Genomic DNA, 14,436 nt, shown 5'->3' with positions numbered 1-14,436 from the left:
TATGACTAATTTAATAAATTTTTATAATTACAAATTAAATGATGCCATATATTGTTGCCAGTGACGATGTCGCTTATGCATTTTTAAATAAATAAAACATTTTAGAAAACCTTTTTAGTTTTATTATTTTTCCTAATTTTGTGTTATCCCAATTCTTTCCAAACTTTTGATAATTTTTTCGGATCAAATCCGAAATCATTACATCTAGTTGAATTATTCCTGATTACCAAACTTGTGAATATGGTCTGAAAACAACAGGGATGGGCTCTAGAGGCCCAAGTACCACCAAGCCAGAGCCAAGCCAATTCAAGCCAGCCGTGGGTTAAAGATGACCTCATCCATAAGAATCCCCTGAGATCCTCCTTCCCCTCCTCTTCTCCTCTCTCTCTCTCTCTTTCTCCCTGCAAAACCCCACCCCCTCCACCTAGAAAAGCTTACAAGAGTTGGAGAGATTACAAGAAAAAGAGGAGATAATGGGCCTTCTCGATCATCTGTGGGACGAGACGGTGGCCGGTCCCCGGCCGGACTCCGGCCTCGGCAAGCTCCGCAAGTACTCCTCCTTCTCCTCCACCTCCTCCTCCTCCTCCTCCGCCTCCTCCGCCGCCTCCGCCGCCACGGCGCCCGGAAGCTCCCTCGTCACCCGGAGCATCACCATCCTCCGCACCACCTCCTTCCCCCGCAGCGCCCTCGACTCCGCCTCCTCGTCCCCCTCCTCGCCGGCCAGCGTCCCCGACTCGCCCCTCACACGTGAGTCCGTTCCCGTATCCCCTTCCAGAAGCTTCTAGAACGTTCTAGAAGTTTAATCTCCTTTTGTTTTTCGGGTTATTTTTATTTGTAGCTACGGGGCCGAGAGGAGAATGGTGGAGGCTTAGGAAGAAGCCGACGCCAGCGGCGGAGGGTATGGAGACCGCCGAACCCCGGAACCCGGACGTTTACGACTGGTTAGTTCTTTTTTTTTTCCATTTCTTTCAATTTAGCCCAGAAGAGCACCTATAATTATAAATAAACTCCTCGACCGTGTAGTATAACTTCTTGTGATAAATATAGTTGTAATACACCAAAGCCACCTGCTTTCGTGGGTTTGTTTGCTTTGTTTCAGCTTCATGACTCGTGCTTTTTTTATAGTAACAAATTAGAGTTTTGTGAGATCGGATGAGAAAATTTGTTAAGAAAAATCATATTGATTCACAAGAGGAACGTTTTTTTTTTTGCCAATAGTCTGTGCGAGATTCAGCTTATTTGGGATGAACCAGAATGATTTTTTTTATGGGAATATACAAGTATTTTTTCAGCATAAACATATTATTCTATTGGAACCGTAGATAGAATTTTTGCTGAATTATCATGATATGTTATGATGAAGTATATGAATGTATTAATATATTAAACAACGTCTATCAACTATCTTTACATGATGAACATAAAGCATTTATGTCATTTTGGTTTTTCTTGTACAAAAATGAAAGGCCAAAGTATCTTAAATCTCTTGAGAATGTTCTTTGTCAGCAAAAGCTCAAGGACACGAGTACTGCACCTAAAAAAAAAATAAATAAATAAAAAGCTCACGAGTGAGATTTATTACTATGTGTTATCTTTTTCGTTTTTTGCCTGTCCTTTGCCTAGTTCCTAGGGCTTTATGCGCAAGAATTGCTTGTTGAAAGGTAAAAAAAACCTACATGATAATTACCAAAGTCTATCAAAGATGGATTGAGATGATGATTTTTTGGTCAACTTAAAATAGGAGATTCTTTTTGTTTCTCACCAAATAAAAAGAAAAAAGCAAAAGAAAAGAAGCCTTTTTTAATTTTGTTAATTTTTCATGTTTTTTGTTTGACTTGGTTGCAGGGTGTTGATAAGTTCTCTGGATAGATGATACTGAGTTAAACAGAAGGAAAAAGGATTACAGTCCACTTCAGTGCGGTGGAAGCTGGTGTTTATAAAGTCTGTATATATTTGTGGTAGGATAGGCATAAGAAAGTTTTGTGAAGCAGGAGTGTTTCTCTTGCCCCCGCTTGGTGTTTTGCCATGTAAATTGAATATGGTTGTGGAATTTATCCGAATGAGCCCAGCCAGATGTAGCTTACACTAACATACATCGGAATCTATTTTAGTTGTTTGATCTGTACGACCTTTGATATGGTGATAAGATATGTTTGTGGCGGTTGCGATAAAATTAAATTCTATATAACTGAATGTTCATTTTATTAATCTCTGTAATCGATTCTAATACTAACTTTCATGGGTGAGGTATGTTATAAAACGTTACCTTATGGATTTACTTTTCAACTCATCCAAGAGTACGTGTGAGGTCTTCCAGAGTTGGGTTTGGAAAATCAAGATCTTCTTGTAATGGTAATCAAGCTAGTTTCAAGGCCGACATCAATGGCTTCATCTTTATATAAGTTGTATTGCCCTATATAGTTTAATATATGGCTCTTGGCTCAATACAATGGATGTAATCAATAGGTTGGCGCATTCATGCTGTTTGATCTGAGCATTATTGCTATGGCCTTTCATGGAAATAATATGGTGTAATGAAATTGTTTGTCTTGCTTAAAGAATTCGGATAAGAAGCATCTTTTTCCAAAAATCATAGACATATTAGTGTGGGAAAATTTATGAAGATAAATAAAAGAAAGCATAGGAGAATATTTTGATGAGCCTGCATGATTCGATCCTCTGCATCTCAAGTCTAGCTATGGTTATTTAACAAGAGCGTGCAAAATAAGGGCTTTAAGTTGATGGAAATTGTATGGAAAACGTGGTTATATATTCATAGCTAGTTATGTTTCATCTCAACTACAACCTGCCACGTACCCAGATTATATAGATTGTCTACTATCAAGAATAGTACAATTGCTATTTGTAAAAGAAGATTGACCAATTAAAAGAGTCAACAGGAAATAGAAGCAAGTCTCCAAAAGATTGGAATTGGTAAATGGTAAGTCAACGTACAATTTTAGCCAAGTTTTCATTTAATTGAAACTTAGTTAACTACCTAAATTACCATTCCCTTACATGCTAAAATAAAAAAGAAAAAATAAAGATGGACTTTAGTGGTTTTTTTAAAGAAAATGGTGGGAAAGGCCACCACACAATTAATTATAAATGAAATAAGGACAAAAGGAGGAGAGAAAAAAAAACAGAAAAGAGAGAAGAAAAAACAAAAAAAAAAAAAAAAGAAAGGTAGGGATCAGGCAAACTTGAGAGCCCAAACAACAAAGTCCATACTTACAAGAAGCCCAATAGATAAACTCTGGCCCGTTTCTAACTAAGAAATGGGCCACGAGCGGGCTTAACAACACAAAAGTCAAACGTGAAGTAGGCCAGATGGCATCAGGCGGTGGAAGAGATCAGGTGGTCAGAATTTATTCCATGGGTAATGAGAACAGGTAACTCAAATCCATCGCCATCAAATATTCACCACCGGTACCGATAGGCCTCCGCTTCCTTGTCTTTAAGAAGACATGCATTTCTTTTATTCAGAAGTCATGATATTATAATTTGTAAGCCCAACCCTAAAAAAAAAAAAATGGTAAACTTTGTTGCACGTCCTCGTGCCACCGTTGACAAGTATGGATGTTACATCATCATCATCATATCTCTCTCTCTCTCTCTCTCTCTCTCTCTCTCTCTCTCTCGCTCTCGCACTCGCATGCGCTCTGCATGCCTATAATTTGTAAGATGACTTAGCTCCATATGGAAGAACTTTTAGAGGATCAAAAAATACTTTCTGGTTCTCCAAAAATACTTTTAGTTGAAATAAAAATATTTAATAAAAATTTTGAAAAGTTGTTTTAGCTTTTCTAAAAGTTAAAAACAGCTTTTTGAAACAAACTTCATTTTGGAGCTTTCCAGAAAAGCACTTTCTGGCCTAGTCAGAAAGCTATTTTTTGACCAAAAAATTTATGATAAAATATAACAATTACACAAAATGTCTCTTTAAAATCCTAAAAATATGTTAGAAAATTTGTTACAAAGATAAATTGCCATCAGAAAGGTGAAAAATTAATTTATACTAATAATTATACTATAAATATAATATTATATTACATTATATCTTAATACATTAACATGTTATGTTAAATAATTTAATATTATGTTATATTATAAAAAATTAATTTACGCTAATAATTATTATATTTTATATATTTCTTATTTTATTATACTATAAATATTATATTATATTACATTATATCATAATACACTGATATGTTATATTAAATAATTTAATATTATATTAAATTATTATGCTATAGTATACAATATTATATTACTATATTATAATGATATTATATTACATTACAAAAATATTTTACTATATCATATATTTATAAATTAATACATATTATATTTTATTATGCTCTATTGTATAATACTATATAATGTTCTTTATGATCATTTTGTCATACCAAAAGTACTTTCTCATTTTGTTTACCAACACATATTAAAACGTTACAGCACTTTAAAAATGTAGTTACCAAAAAGCAAACAACTTTTTATAAAAGCTCTACTTCAAAAAAAACTTACTTTACTGCCAACAATTCCTCCAAACAGAACCTTAACATTGCCGGTCTAAAAGAATTACCTGGGGGAGTTCTTGTTTACTTCATTAGGAACACACTCAGATCAGGCAATCCTCTATGCAATTTATGGTGCCCTTATGCTACCCATTTAAGCTACAGCAGCAACACATACAGCCTCCACTAGAATGATCATCATGTCAGTAAACAATTTTATCCCATGTAATGTTATGACTCGACAAATATTAGTCGGATAAAATAATTTTTAAGTGCAAAATTCATGAGAGACTAGCTCATTGGCTCTCACTTCCCATGCATCAACCCACACATTTGTTTTTCTTCCCATCCGCCTTGCCCAAAAATGATCACAAATACTAGATGTTATTTCTGAAAGTCCACCCGGGGCACTGCTGCACGGTTCCTTCAGCTGCTACAACGCAATGCAAGGAGCTGCAGCCACCACCACTATAGATCAAAGCAAAGGATTCTTACTGAAATCTATTACCTTTTCAGGTACTTGATCACCCTAAATGGACAATCATCCAAGCAAGCAACATTCGTAGAGATGCGAATCGCTGCAGGCTATTTTCAAAACTTTGAGCTACATCTACAGGTCTGAATCCATAGGATAATCAAGCATGCATCGCAGAAATAATCAGCACTCGAGACTATTTTCCTTCCCAACAAACGAATCGAGAGACATGACTCAAAAAAATAATTTTATGATCAATACTATCAATACTTCAGTATTGTCAAAATGCAAAACTACTTTCAGTGGGCTGAAAAATAAAAACAGCAAGCCACACACAATGCGACCACTTATAAAAGCTCATCAGCACATATGTACACAATTTACGTGGTCTGTGTTGGTAACACTGAAATCTTGCAGAGTTGACAAAAGCACACCTGTACCTGCTGTATGCACCTCCTGTACATTGAAACCTACAGCTAACCCTTCTCTGAAGCATGCAGAATGGAAAGGTGCTACTAAGTCGCAAAAGAATATTGCTCATTCTGAGCATCAGTCTCTTAGTGGGTCAGAAGTTGGTAGCTTTTGTGGAGCAGAAAATAAGAATATACACTTTTTCCTACAAAATTCTTTTGTTTTGGGCGTGGCAGAAAAGGATGAGCAAGCAAAATTATTCAATGCTCAAAATCCAATATAGATGACCAAGAGACGGAGCAACGTTTTAAAACAGTGAATTTGAGGGGCCAATGATTGAGCAAAAATTGAATTGACCTTAGATGAATGCAATGAGAAAAACAACAAGGGAAACATAAACATACACGACGCAGGAATATGGATGTCCAGGAAAATCAACAGCAAACAGAGTTAAAATCGAAACACGTCGTAAGAGAAACTTGGGAGCAAATAAACTCATGATACAATTCAACGGAAGAAACAAAAAGTACAAGCACTACACAACATGCAGTCATTGACTCAGATCAAGGCCTGAGAACAAAATCAAACTTCAATATATACAAGCATGAGGAAAGAAGAATGGAGTTCTAGGGCTCGATGATTTCATTTCCATACACAATTTTTAGCTTCAATAACGATCACATACACAACTCAGTTCAGCAGTCAGAGTCCACCCTGTTTAAGGATAGATCCTATCCATGCAGCTGAGGAAGTGATGGTCAAGACAGGATAATTAAACATCAATATATCGAGCAGTGAATCATTCGTTCAAGAGTTGCTAAAACCAGGATATATGGGTAGGTACTGTTAAGGAATAACATCAAAGATGCACAAGAAATAACATCAAAGAGGAAAACAAGGACCTAAGATTTCTTGGGTAATCAGATAAGACAGTTTCACTGACATAGAGAACATTTTCCTCAACAACATAGCAGCAGATTCTTCGGGAACATGAATTGATTCTGAGGAGGCAGAAAACACCAGAAGGATTTTAGGAGATATGCATTTCCTTTCCGGAATAGAAACCTAAGGGAACTATGGAAAACCAAAAGGAAGTGCACCGCAACAACAGAACGAAACATCGCCTATTAAAGCTTGAAAGCATATCCATCACCTTAAGTTGACATCATAAAAGCCTGAATTAGGTTCTCTGCAGCACGCTTCTGTTCAGGGGTTCCAGATATCTGAGCAATTCGCTCATAACGGGATGATTTTGAATCAACAATTTCAATATGAGCTCCAGATATCTGCAACAGCATAAAACAGATAAGAAACTAGTTAAACTAAACCAAATAAAATTTAATTAGAAGGCTAACTAGATGAAGAACTGGAAAAATAGCAGGGCAAGAAGCCTGGATTTTGGTCGGTAATGCTAAGGAAGGTCACTGGTGTACGACATATGGTTGAATGTGTATCTAATATTCCATAGCCCGTCTATGACATGATTTTCAGTATGTCCATTACCTGAATATCTGAAGTTCAAAATATTCTGGAGTGGTTTTAGTGATCTTCTGATTGAAACTCTTTGCATTTGTAACACATAATTCAATTTTCCAGGGCACTGAATTTCATCAATCTCAATTCTTAGGATCAATGAACAGCTCAACTGTCTGGTCACTATGTTGTTATACATTGTTCAGAATGTTTCATATTTTCAAACCCATACTAATAATCTTTGGGTCTACAGAAAAAAAGTGAAATTAGATAAGTTTATAGGTCATGGTTGCTCTAAAATTGAGACATGGATTTTGCGTTCTCCTTTTGACAGGAGATCTTCAGCAGCACCCTTTAACGAGAATCAATTGCAAAAGTCAGATATATGGCTAAAGGTCAGGTGAGGGAAATTTTCAGTTTTCCCTTGTGGATAGCAAGAAACTAGACCATTGAAACCAGAGACAGTTCCATGTTATCAGTATGGTGCGCTAGATTTGGGTGATTCTGTATATATGGCAAATAGGAATCCAGATTTTGAAGCTGAAGTTCAAAAAAATAAAAAAAACATGCAAACAAGAGGAAAAACCACCGCCAAAATACTAAATCATGTCCAAACTAAACCATGTCTGAATTCTAGACCACTCATATTTAAAACTAGATGCACTTAGGGCATGCTATAAAATGCAAAAACCTAATTCCAGTCTAAATAAGTATACATGCATTTGTTACAAACATGTAAAGCATATGAGAAAAAAGCAAATATATTATGAGGATAAATGTCACCCCATTTTGGACACCCACCTTTCTTATATTTTCCATGTTTGTGCCACCTTTTCCCATAACTTTAGCTAAAGCATTTGCAGGAATCACCATCTCAATATATGGGGGCAATCTGCCCAAAGTTAGAGCAACAGAAAACCAAAACATAGTTAGATCATTATAATGACTTCTAATGCATAATAGAGTATCTAGTCTCAATTTAAAAAAGGCTTCTTAAAACATTGACAAGGTCTTGTGAATATGATGACGAGAAAATAAATTATCAATTGCATCCTTGTGAAAATACATGGTCTAAATGTTTCATAGAGGGCACAAGGAGATCCAAGGAAAGCAGCAGTTTGGACTATTATTTCACTTGGACCACAGGAACAACATCTAAGTCAATATAAATAGTGCATAGGAAAAAACATACCCTCCATATGACTTTGATGAATACTGGGAAAGGGAACCATAGCCATTCTCCCCAGCCTCGACAAAGAGAAAAATAGCAATGTTAATCAAAAGCTTCTATGAATTTTCCAAAAATTCCAAACAGCAAATAATTTGGAGCAGGCAATATACCTGCAGAGAGCTGTATCCATATAAACTGCTTCCAGGAAATACTCCAAAACCCCTTTCAGTTTCTACTCTCTGGTCATAGCTCAAAGGTGCAACTGATGGAATGCTAGGTAATACTGGAGGGACAGACAGACTACTCGTGTAAAGAGGATCAACTGGAGGAGCGCTCTGACTACCATCCTTATGAGCATTCTGGCTGCCATTCCTATCTCTCAAAGCATCTTCCCTAAGCCTCAAAATAATCTGAACAAGCGCATCACGCAAATTACCTACCTCTCCAGTCACCTGGATCCAGATCAAAAGTGAAAGGAAAATACATATTAGAACCTGTCCAGGGACAACAGAAGGAAATCAGGATTCAAGGAAATAGGCAAACCTGCACAAGCTCATCATTGGAAGCAGCACGTTTAGGCTTTTCACCTTTTGAGATCCGAATTTCAGCCTTTGTCTTTTTGCGCATGTCGCTTATAATCGAGCCACTCTTGCCAATGAGACAGCCAATCACCTTTGAGGGAACAAGAAGACGGATATTCACTTTCTCAGCATCCTCATCATTGATCTTTCCTTGAAGCAGCAAAATAGCTTCAATTGCAGCAGATCTAATATCATCTGTGGACTGCACGCGCAGATCATGCATCATACCATTAGCCAAAATTTGATAACCAGGAAAAAATGCAAAACACATGAATAAATCTAACCTCTGTAGATGTGACAGTAATAAGACATTCTTCAGTCTCGTCCTTCGTATCATCAACATCAATGCGAGCACCACTGTTTTGCCTTATACTCTTTATGGTACTCCCTCCCTTACCAATAACACGTCCAATCTTGTCAGATGGACACAAGACTCGTACTACTAAATCCTCTGAGCGTGATGGACCACCATATCCAGAAACAACAGGAAGAGCAGATGGATAAACTGGCCATGCACTAGTTGTATCAGTATATCCATGAAGCTCTGGTACATGCGGTGTTGCGCCTATGACTGATGGCACAGATCGAGAAGGGGAAACAATAGCATTTGCAGCAGGAAAGAAGCTACCAGCTGAATAGACAGTAACATCTGAAGGAATGATAATTGGTGGAAGCTCTGGAACAGAAGTATCAAGGGAGATCTCTTCTTTTGGTGAAAACTTGTACATAATACAAGAAACCGCAAATAATGCTTTCTTAACTGCTTCAGCATCACCGGTTATCTGTATAAGCATATAAGAAAAATTAATACAGCTGGCAGTAAGATAAACAACAGCAAATAGAGTACAACCATAGAGATGAGTTGCATGAAATTTTGTTCCACGAGGTAAATATCTAGACTTGCAAAAGTCACATGAAATCTGTTCCAGATAAGGTAAATATCTAGGACTTGTCCAAATTAAGTTTGGCAAAATCGATGCCATAATCAAATACAGAAATCCAATAAGCATCAAAAATTTTAAAAGCACGTGGAATAAAAGTCACTTCCTCGCTTAAACTAGTTGGCTAAATAGGGGAAGCTGGTTCAGCTATTTTTGATGAGCCGTAATTCCGCTTAGGCTGTAGGCTGCGACTTTACAGAAGGAAAGCATATTAAGACATGATCCTCGGACGATCCATAGAAAAAACAAGAGGACAGACTACAATATATGCATTAGCCACATAGCTTGAACCACATCTAGAGAGCTTCAAAAGAACACCGACTAGTTGATAAAACTTAAATGGTAACAAGAAATTGTAAACCACTTTCCAAAGAAAGGATCCAAAGCATGGTTTTTTAAGTGGTAAATCTTAGCGAAAAAAAGGTAACTTTGAAAATTTCCATTAAGGGGATCCAAATATAACTTTTTTTAATAGAGGCTTTCTTGCATCTATCTCTAACCACTTTAAGATAAAGCAAGCCCATGGGGGTTAAATCTATAAAAATAAGAAGAGCATTTATCCATGCACTCCTTAACTTAACACCATGCAATATCACCTGAGCTCACAGGTAGCAGGCTCCCGGCCAGGGTTTTTCTATTATATCATAGATATTGCAGGGAACGAGAGCAGGTTGACCACTGAACCTTATTACGATGAACATCTGACTGATCAAATGAAGCAGACAAAAAGATTACCGACATGCTTGTAAAAAAAAACTGTAGGCAGGAAGATTATTGGCAAATCCTACTTATAAAAACCAAAAACACTAATTTGGATAAAATTATCTTAGACTTGCCGAACCCATGATAAATAACTTCTGATAGATCATCATATAACGAGTAAAGCACGTAGATTTCTACATAATATATTGCCACGAGATCTAGTCCCATAATTCAACTTATAGTAGCTCCTAGGATCCTAATTTAGGATTAAGTAAAGCACTAAGAGCATTTACCTGAACAAAGTTATCATAGCTCATTGCACAGGAATGAGTAGCATTGTTGGCATCCTTTGGGTTTACTTTTATGTTTGCCCTGGTCTTTGATCTCAATCTCTTTATGGTGGCCCCAGATTTGCCAATTATATTTGCAGCTTGACTAGCGGGCACAAGTATCTGGGCTTCCTCCTTGTTCCTCTTATCAGAATCACTAGCATTAGCCAGGGCATTGACAATTGCATCATGCACCTTAAGCAGAGCATCCTGAGCAGGGCAAAGAGGTTCCATGCTGTCCTCATCAGCATCCATAGGATCCTTGTCTTTAACATAGCAATATATGGTAATAACCCTCATGTCCGCACCAGGAAAAGGATCGACAACCTTAATTTTAGCATATGTCTCTTGTCTTATGGAATTTATGACTTTACCACTCTTACCAATGACACTCCCAATAACACCAGCAGGACAAAGTATGCGATAGACAACCAATTCACCATCACCAGATCGCTCCATGTTACCTGGTCGCTTGTTCCACTGTTTCCCATCATTGTCATCATCCCTCTGCTGGCGCGATCGTTTCCCAGTCTCCACCATGATTCAGTTAAAGATATGAACCTGTTACAGCTGAGAAAACATCACATTGGTAGACCAATAAGATACATACTAAAAAATGCAATACAAGCACCATGAAGATACTTCATCAATGTATTTGGCATACATAAAGCGGTCCTGCATGAGACAACCACCTAAATAACATCATAAAACCAGCAAACTGAAACTGAGAATGAGCATTAAATCCTACATTAAACTGGCAGACAGTTCTATAAGAAGATCAAAGAAAAGACACTAACAGATTATAGCCTACAATAAATTTTAGAGATTTAGCTGCCTAGAGTAATTTTATAGATTGAGCTGCCAACAGTAAATTTTATAGATTGAGCTGCCTACAGTAAATTTCACAGATGTAGCAGGAACTCGTTGAATTACTTCCACAACATAGTTCATTGGGCACCAATCAGAACTAAAGGCATGCTACCTGCCTGATGGACATGGACCATGGCAAGGTAAAATTTGAAAATTTGAAAACAGAAAAATGAAGTATATAAAATATATGGCAGCTGCACTTCTGTGCTTTAACCCAATTGCAATTTCAAATTGAAGTCTTCCAGCATGTCTTTAATTGCTTTTGAGACGTTTGAGAAATGATAACCAACTCGGTGGCCAAAACTATTCGACGTGAAATGAAATTGTGTAATTAACCATGTTGACATTAGTTCTTCCCTTGATGTATATAATGCTTTTCTGTCTGGAAACATGAAGCCGCAATGAAGACTTCCTTTAACTCCTATTTATAACATCACAGGGCCCACCAGCTCACCGTTTAACGGCAGAAATTTTTTCCTGACTCCCTTACTGCTAGCTTTGGAATGCGACAAGAGAAAGGGATAATGAGATGGATAATTTGTACTGCCCGTGCCTCTTGTTTTCCTTGTATAAATATAATTTTTTCAGTAAACAATCCTCTCCATTTTTACTCTCTAATAAATGTCCCAGAAAGAGAAAGAAATATATAAATAAAATTAAGGTTTGCATTATCAAATTTACTACAAATGATTACGATCTATGGAATTACAGCTGCTCTTCCCATAACCCTTTAAAGACAAAAGTTGGGTCTCAGATTTCTGATCCCCTCATTTTAGAGAATGTGAGTGTGTTGTTTGTTTTATTTTTCCACTTCTGTTTTCAATATGCCATGCATGACCCTATGCTCAATCGAGTGCCCCCCAAGACTTTTCATCTTTGTTATAACTTGAAATCCTCTGCGTGTTGCTCAGGTCATATTTGGCAGTAGACATTCATTTCAACAATCATGAGCATTGCACATGCCGAAATCCATTTACTTCTCTGCTATAACACTAGCAAATTTTCCATTATTATCAGATGGATAAAAAATAATAAAATAACTAAAACCACATCCAATTAGATACTACCGACAAGGGCTATAACAATGGAGAGAAGAATCAATAAACATGTAACAGAAGCTCATAACAAGAATCAACTAAAAAAAATCCGAAACATATCAGAGAACTGAGAAGAAGATAATCACAAATACAAACTGTTGCGACCATAATAACAGATTTTCTCGGAAGCAGACAAGACAGCAACAAACTAATGCGTAGTAATAGATGAACATACAGAACACAAACAAGGTAAGAACCAAAGAATGCGTCTCTAACTAAACTATATCACCCATAACAGTTGATAGCAATTGATTTGGTACGAACAGCATATAGATCATATCACAAAATCAGGAAAACAAATGGGAATGCGACGAAGGGATCCAAATATACAGAGATATAGGGGATCGCAAAAGAACAAAAATTGATCCCATTATTTCTCCGGCGATATTCCATGCCCGAAACTAGTGAAGGCAAAATCCCATCCCTGTTCATCAACGGCGCAAGAACCTAACCCTAGCAAAAGCCCTGGATCTGGAGAAGCCCCAGAGAAAGGAACGAACGGCGAAACTTCCAAAACCCTGAAACAAGAAGGGATTCGACAAGAGAGAGGAAGCGTACCGTATCGGCGGGACGAAAAACCCTAACCCTCGACTACTTCCGCTCCAATGACAGCCCCCTATTGGGTTTTTTAGATGCCGGGGTCCGCCACCGGCTCGGTCGGTGGAAGCCATCTGTGACCGGGTATTTGCGGTCGCCCGACCGGGCTTTTTGTTTTTTGTATGGTGAGCTTATATATTATTTATGTATAAGTACCTACCATGCCAAAAACCTTGGAGAGCGCTTGCTTTAATCTTCATAGGACTTTTCGGCGAACACCTTGGGCGTGCGGTAACTGCAGATAGACAGAGCAAGAAGAAGGGCCCCTCCCCTGGAGAGAGCCGGGGGTGGATGTCCCACTGAATCTTGGAGGAGAAGATGGAGAATCCCCGGCAGCACTTCAAGGCAGTCCTTGAACTGTTGGAGGATAGAATCGAGGCTTCTTGACGATCGTGGAAGAATGTGGCAGCCGTTATTTGGAGCTTAGGCCGTCAGGTTTCGGCGAAATGGGTGGCTTGGGAGGTGGCGATGCACGGAAAGCTTCAATACAAGGTGGAGGTTTTCTCTCTTGTTGATGATCACATGGCGGTGAGGTACAAATTGGAGGCCGATCAAGACAATGCCCTCTCCAGCGGCCCCTAGGTAGTGGTGGAGCAGCTGCTAGCGATGGAGCTTTGGGCTCTCGATTTCGTCCCGACCCTTGACGTCGTTAGCTTGGCGGTGGTTTGGCTTCAGATGCCAAAGCTTCCGGTAGAATATTAGGAGAACTGCTGGTTGCCTGTTAGCCGTGGACGATATCACCGACCAGCAGAGGAAGATGGGCTTCGTGAGGGTCAAGGTGGCCATCGATGCCACTAAGCCGTTGACGTCAGGCATTCAAATCAAAGGAAGAAATAGGATTTTGTGGTAGCCATTCGTATTCGAGAATATCCCTGACTTCTGCTTCCACTGCGAGCGGATCAGGCATGCAGGCGATGAGTGCAAGTTTCCGGTGTCGGTGCCGGCGGTGGAGGTCCGCAGGAGCAGGCGAGATCTTCGACTCCCATGGTGGTGGAGGCAATCGGAGACCCGGGGGTCGGTGGTGAGCTTGACTCCAACTCGGATGAGTTGGCCCGGAGACCGGTTTTCGGCCTTGGATGGCCCGGAGACCGTCTCGGGAAGGAGAAAATTTGCCTAGGTGCGCCAAATCTCGTGCGGTGGGTGGGGCTTTTTCCCCAAACACCTGGGGTGGTGAGGAGGGAGGTTTTGTTACTGGTTAACCTTGGTGACAGTGGAGTATGGCGGCACGGGGCCCTGCTAAATCGGAGAAGACGGAGGCGGGGATGGGGG

At 38.7% G+C, this 14,436-nt stretch overlaps 2 protein-coding genes across 8 annotated transcripts; one reads left to right on the top strand and one right to left on the bottom strand.

Annotated features, from left to right (window-relative positions):
- The first annotated feature begins 368 nt into the window (after window positions 1-368).
- On the top strand, window positions 369-2,125 carry LOC103703317 (dormancy-associated protein homolog 3-like). The gene is made up of 3 exons (XM_039131537.3): window positions 369-747; window positions 839-941; window positions 1,846-2,125. The coding sequence occupies exons 1-3, from the start codon at window positions 474-476 to the stop codon at window positions 1,871-1,873; spliced, it is 405 nt and encodes a 134-aa protein (XP_038987465.3). The 5' UTR covers window positions 369-473; the 3' UTR covers window positions 1,874-2,125.
- Window positions 2,126-5,959: 3,834 nt separating this feature from the next.
- On the bottom strand, window positions 5,960-13,265 carry LOC103703316 (KH domain-containing protein At4g18375-like). 7 transcript variants are annotated; one of them, XM_088714492.2, is made up of 9 exons: window positions 13,129-13,265; window positions 10,568-11,164; window positions 8,916-9,413; window positions 8,594-8,833; window positions 8,221-8,502; window positions 8,072-8,127; window positions 7,681-7,771; window positions 6,560-6,692; window positions 5,960-6,407 (listed from the first exon to the last, which is right to left on the bottom strand). In XM_088714492.2, exons 2-8 carry the CDS (start codon window positions 11,141-11,143, stop codon window positions 6,561-6,563), a joined length of 1,875 nt encoding a protein of 624 aa, XP_088570618.1. In that variant the 5' UTR covers window positions 11,144-11,164; window positions 13,129-13,265; the 3' UTR covers window positions 5,960-6,407; window position 6,560. The 7 variants fall into 7 exon arrangements, with proteins under 7 accessions (XP_088570618.1, XP_088570619.1, XP_088570620.1 ...); XM_088714493.2 differs by having other exon boundaries at window positions 10,568-11,173; window positions 13,129-13,224; XM_088714494.2 differs by lacking the exon at window positions 13,129-13,265 and adding an exon at window positions 12,901-13,110.
- Window positions 13,266-14,436: the final 1,171 nt, after the last annotated feature.

This window comes from Phoenix dactylifera, chromosome 18 (assembly GCF_051530095.1).
Source record: "Phoenix dactylifera cultivar Ajwa chromosome 18, Ajwa_hap1_PhDact_Kaust_v1.1, whole genome shotgun sequence".
Classification (NCBI taxonomy): domain Eukaryota; kingdom Viridiplantae; phylum Streptophyta; class Magnoliopsida; order Arecales; family Arecaceae; genus Phoenix; species Phoenix dactylifera.
The sequence above is the reverse complement of the archived record's forward strand: the minus strand, read 5'-3'. Positions and strand labels throughout refer to the sequence as shown.

What these genes read in the sequence shown, in the direction of transcription:
- LOC103703317 (XM_039131537.3), top strand. Translation starts at nt 474, where the DNA reads ATGGGCCTTCTCGATCATCTGTGGGACGAGACGGTGGCCGGTCCCCGG. An exon ending in CCCCGACTCGCCCCTCACAC is followed by an intron (nt 748 to 838) that starts GTGAGTCCGTTC and finishes TTTTATTTGTAG; the next exon opens with CTACGGGGCCGAGAGGAGAA. An exon ending in AACCCGGACGTTTACGACTG is followed by an intron (nt 942 to 1,845) that starts GTTAGTTCTTTT and finishes ACTTGGTTGCAG; the next exon opens with GGTGTTGATAAGTTCTCTGG.
- LOC103703316 (XM_088714489.2), bottom strand. Translation starts at nt 11,143, where the DNA reads ATGGTGGAGACTGGGAAACGATCGCGCCAGCAGAGGGATGATGACAAT. An exon ending in CCAATGATGAGCTTGTGCAG is followed by an intron (nt 8,503 to 8,593) that starts GTTTGCCTATTT and finishes ATCTGGATCCAG; the next exon opens with GTGACTGGAGAGGTAGGTAA. An exon ending in TCATCAAAGTCATATGGAGG is followed by an intron (nt 7,772 to 8,071) that starts GTATGTTTTTTC and finishes AACTTTGGGCAG; the next exon opens with ATTGCCCCCATATATTGAGA.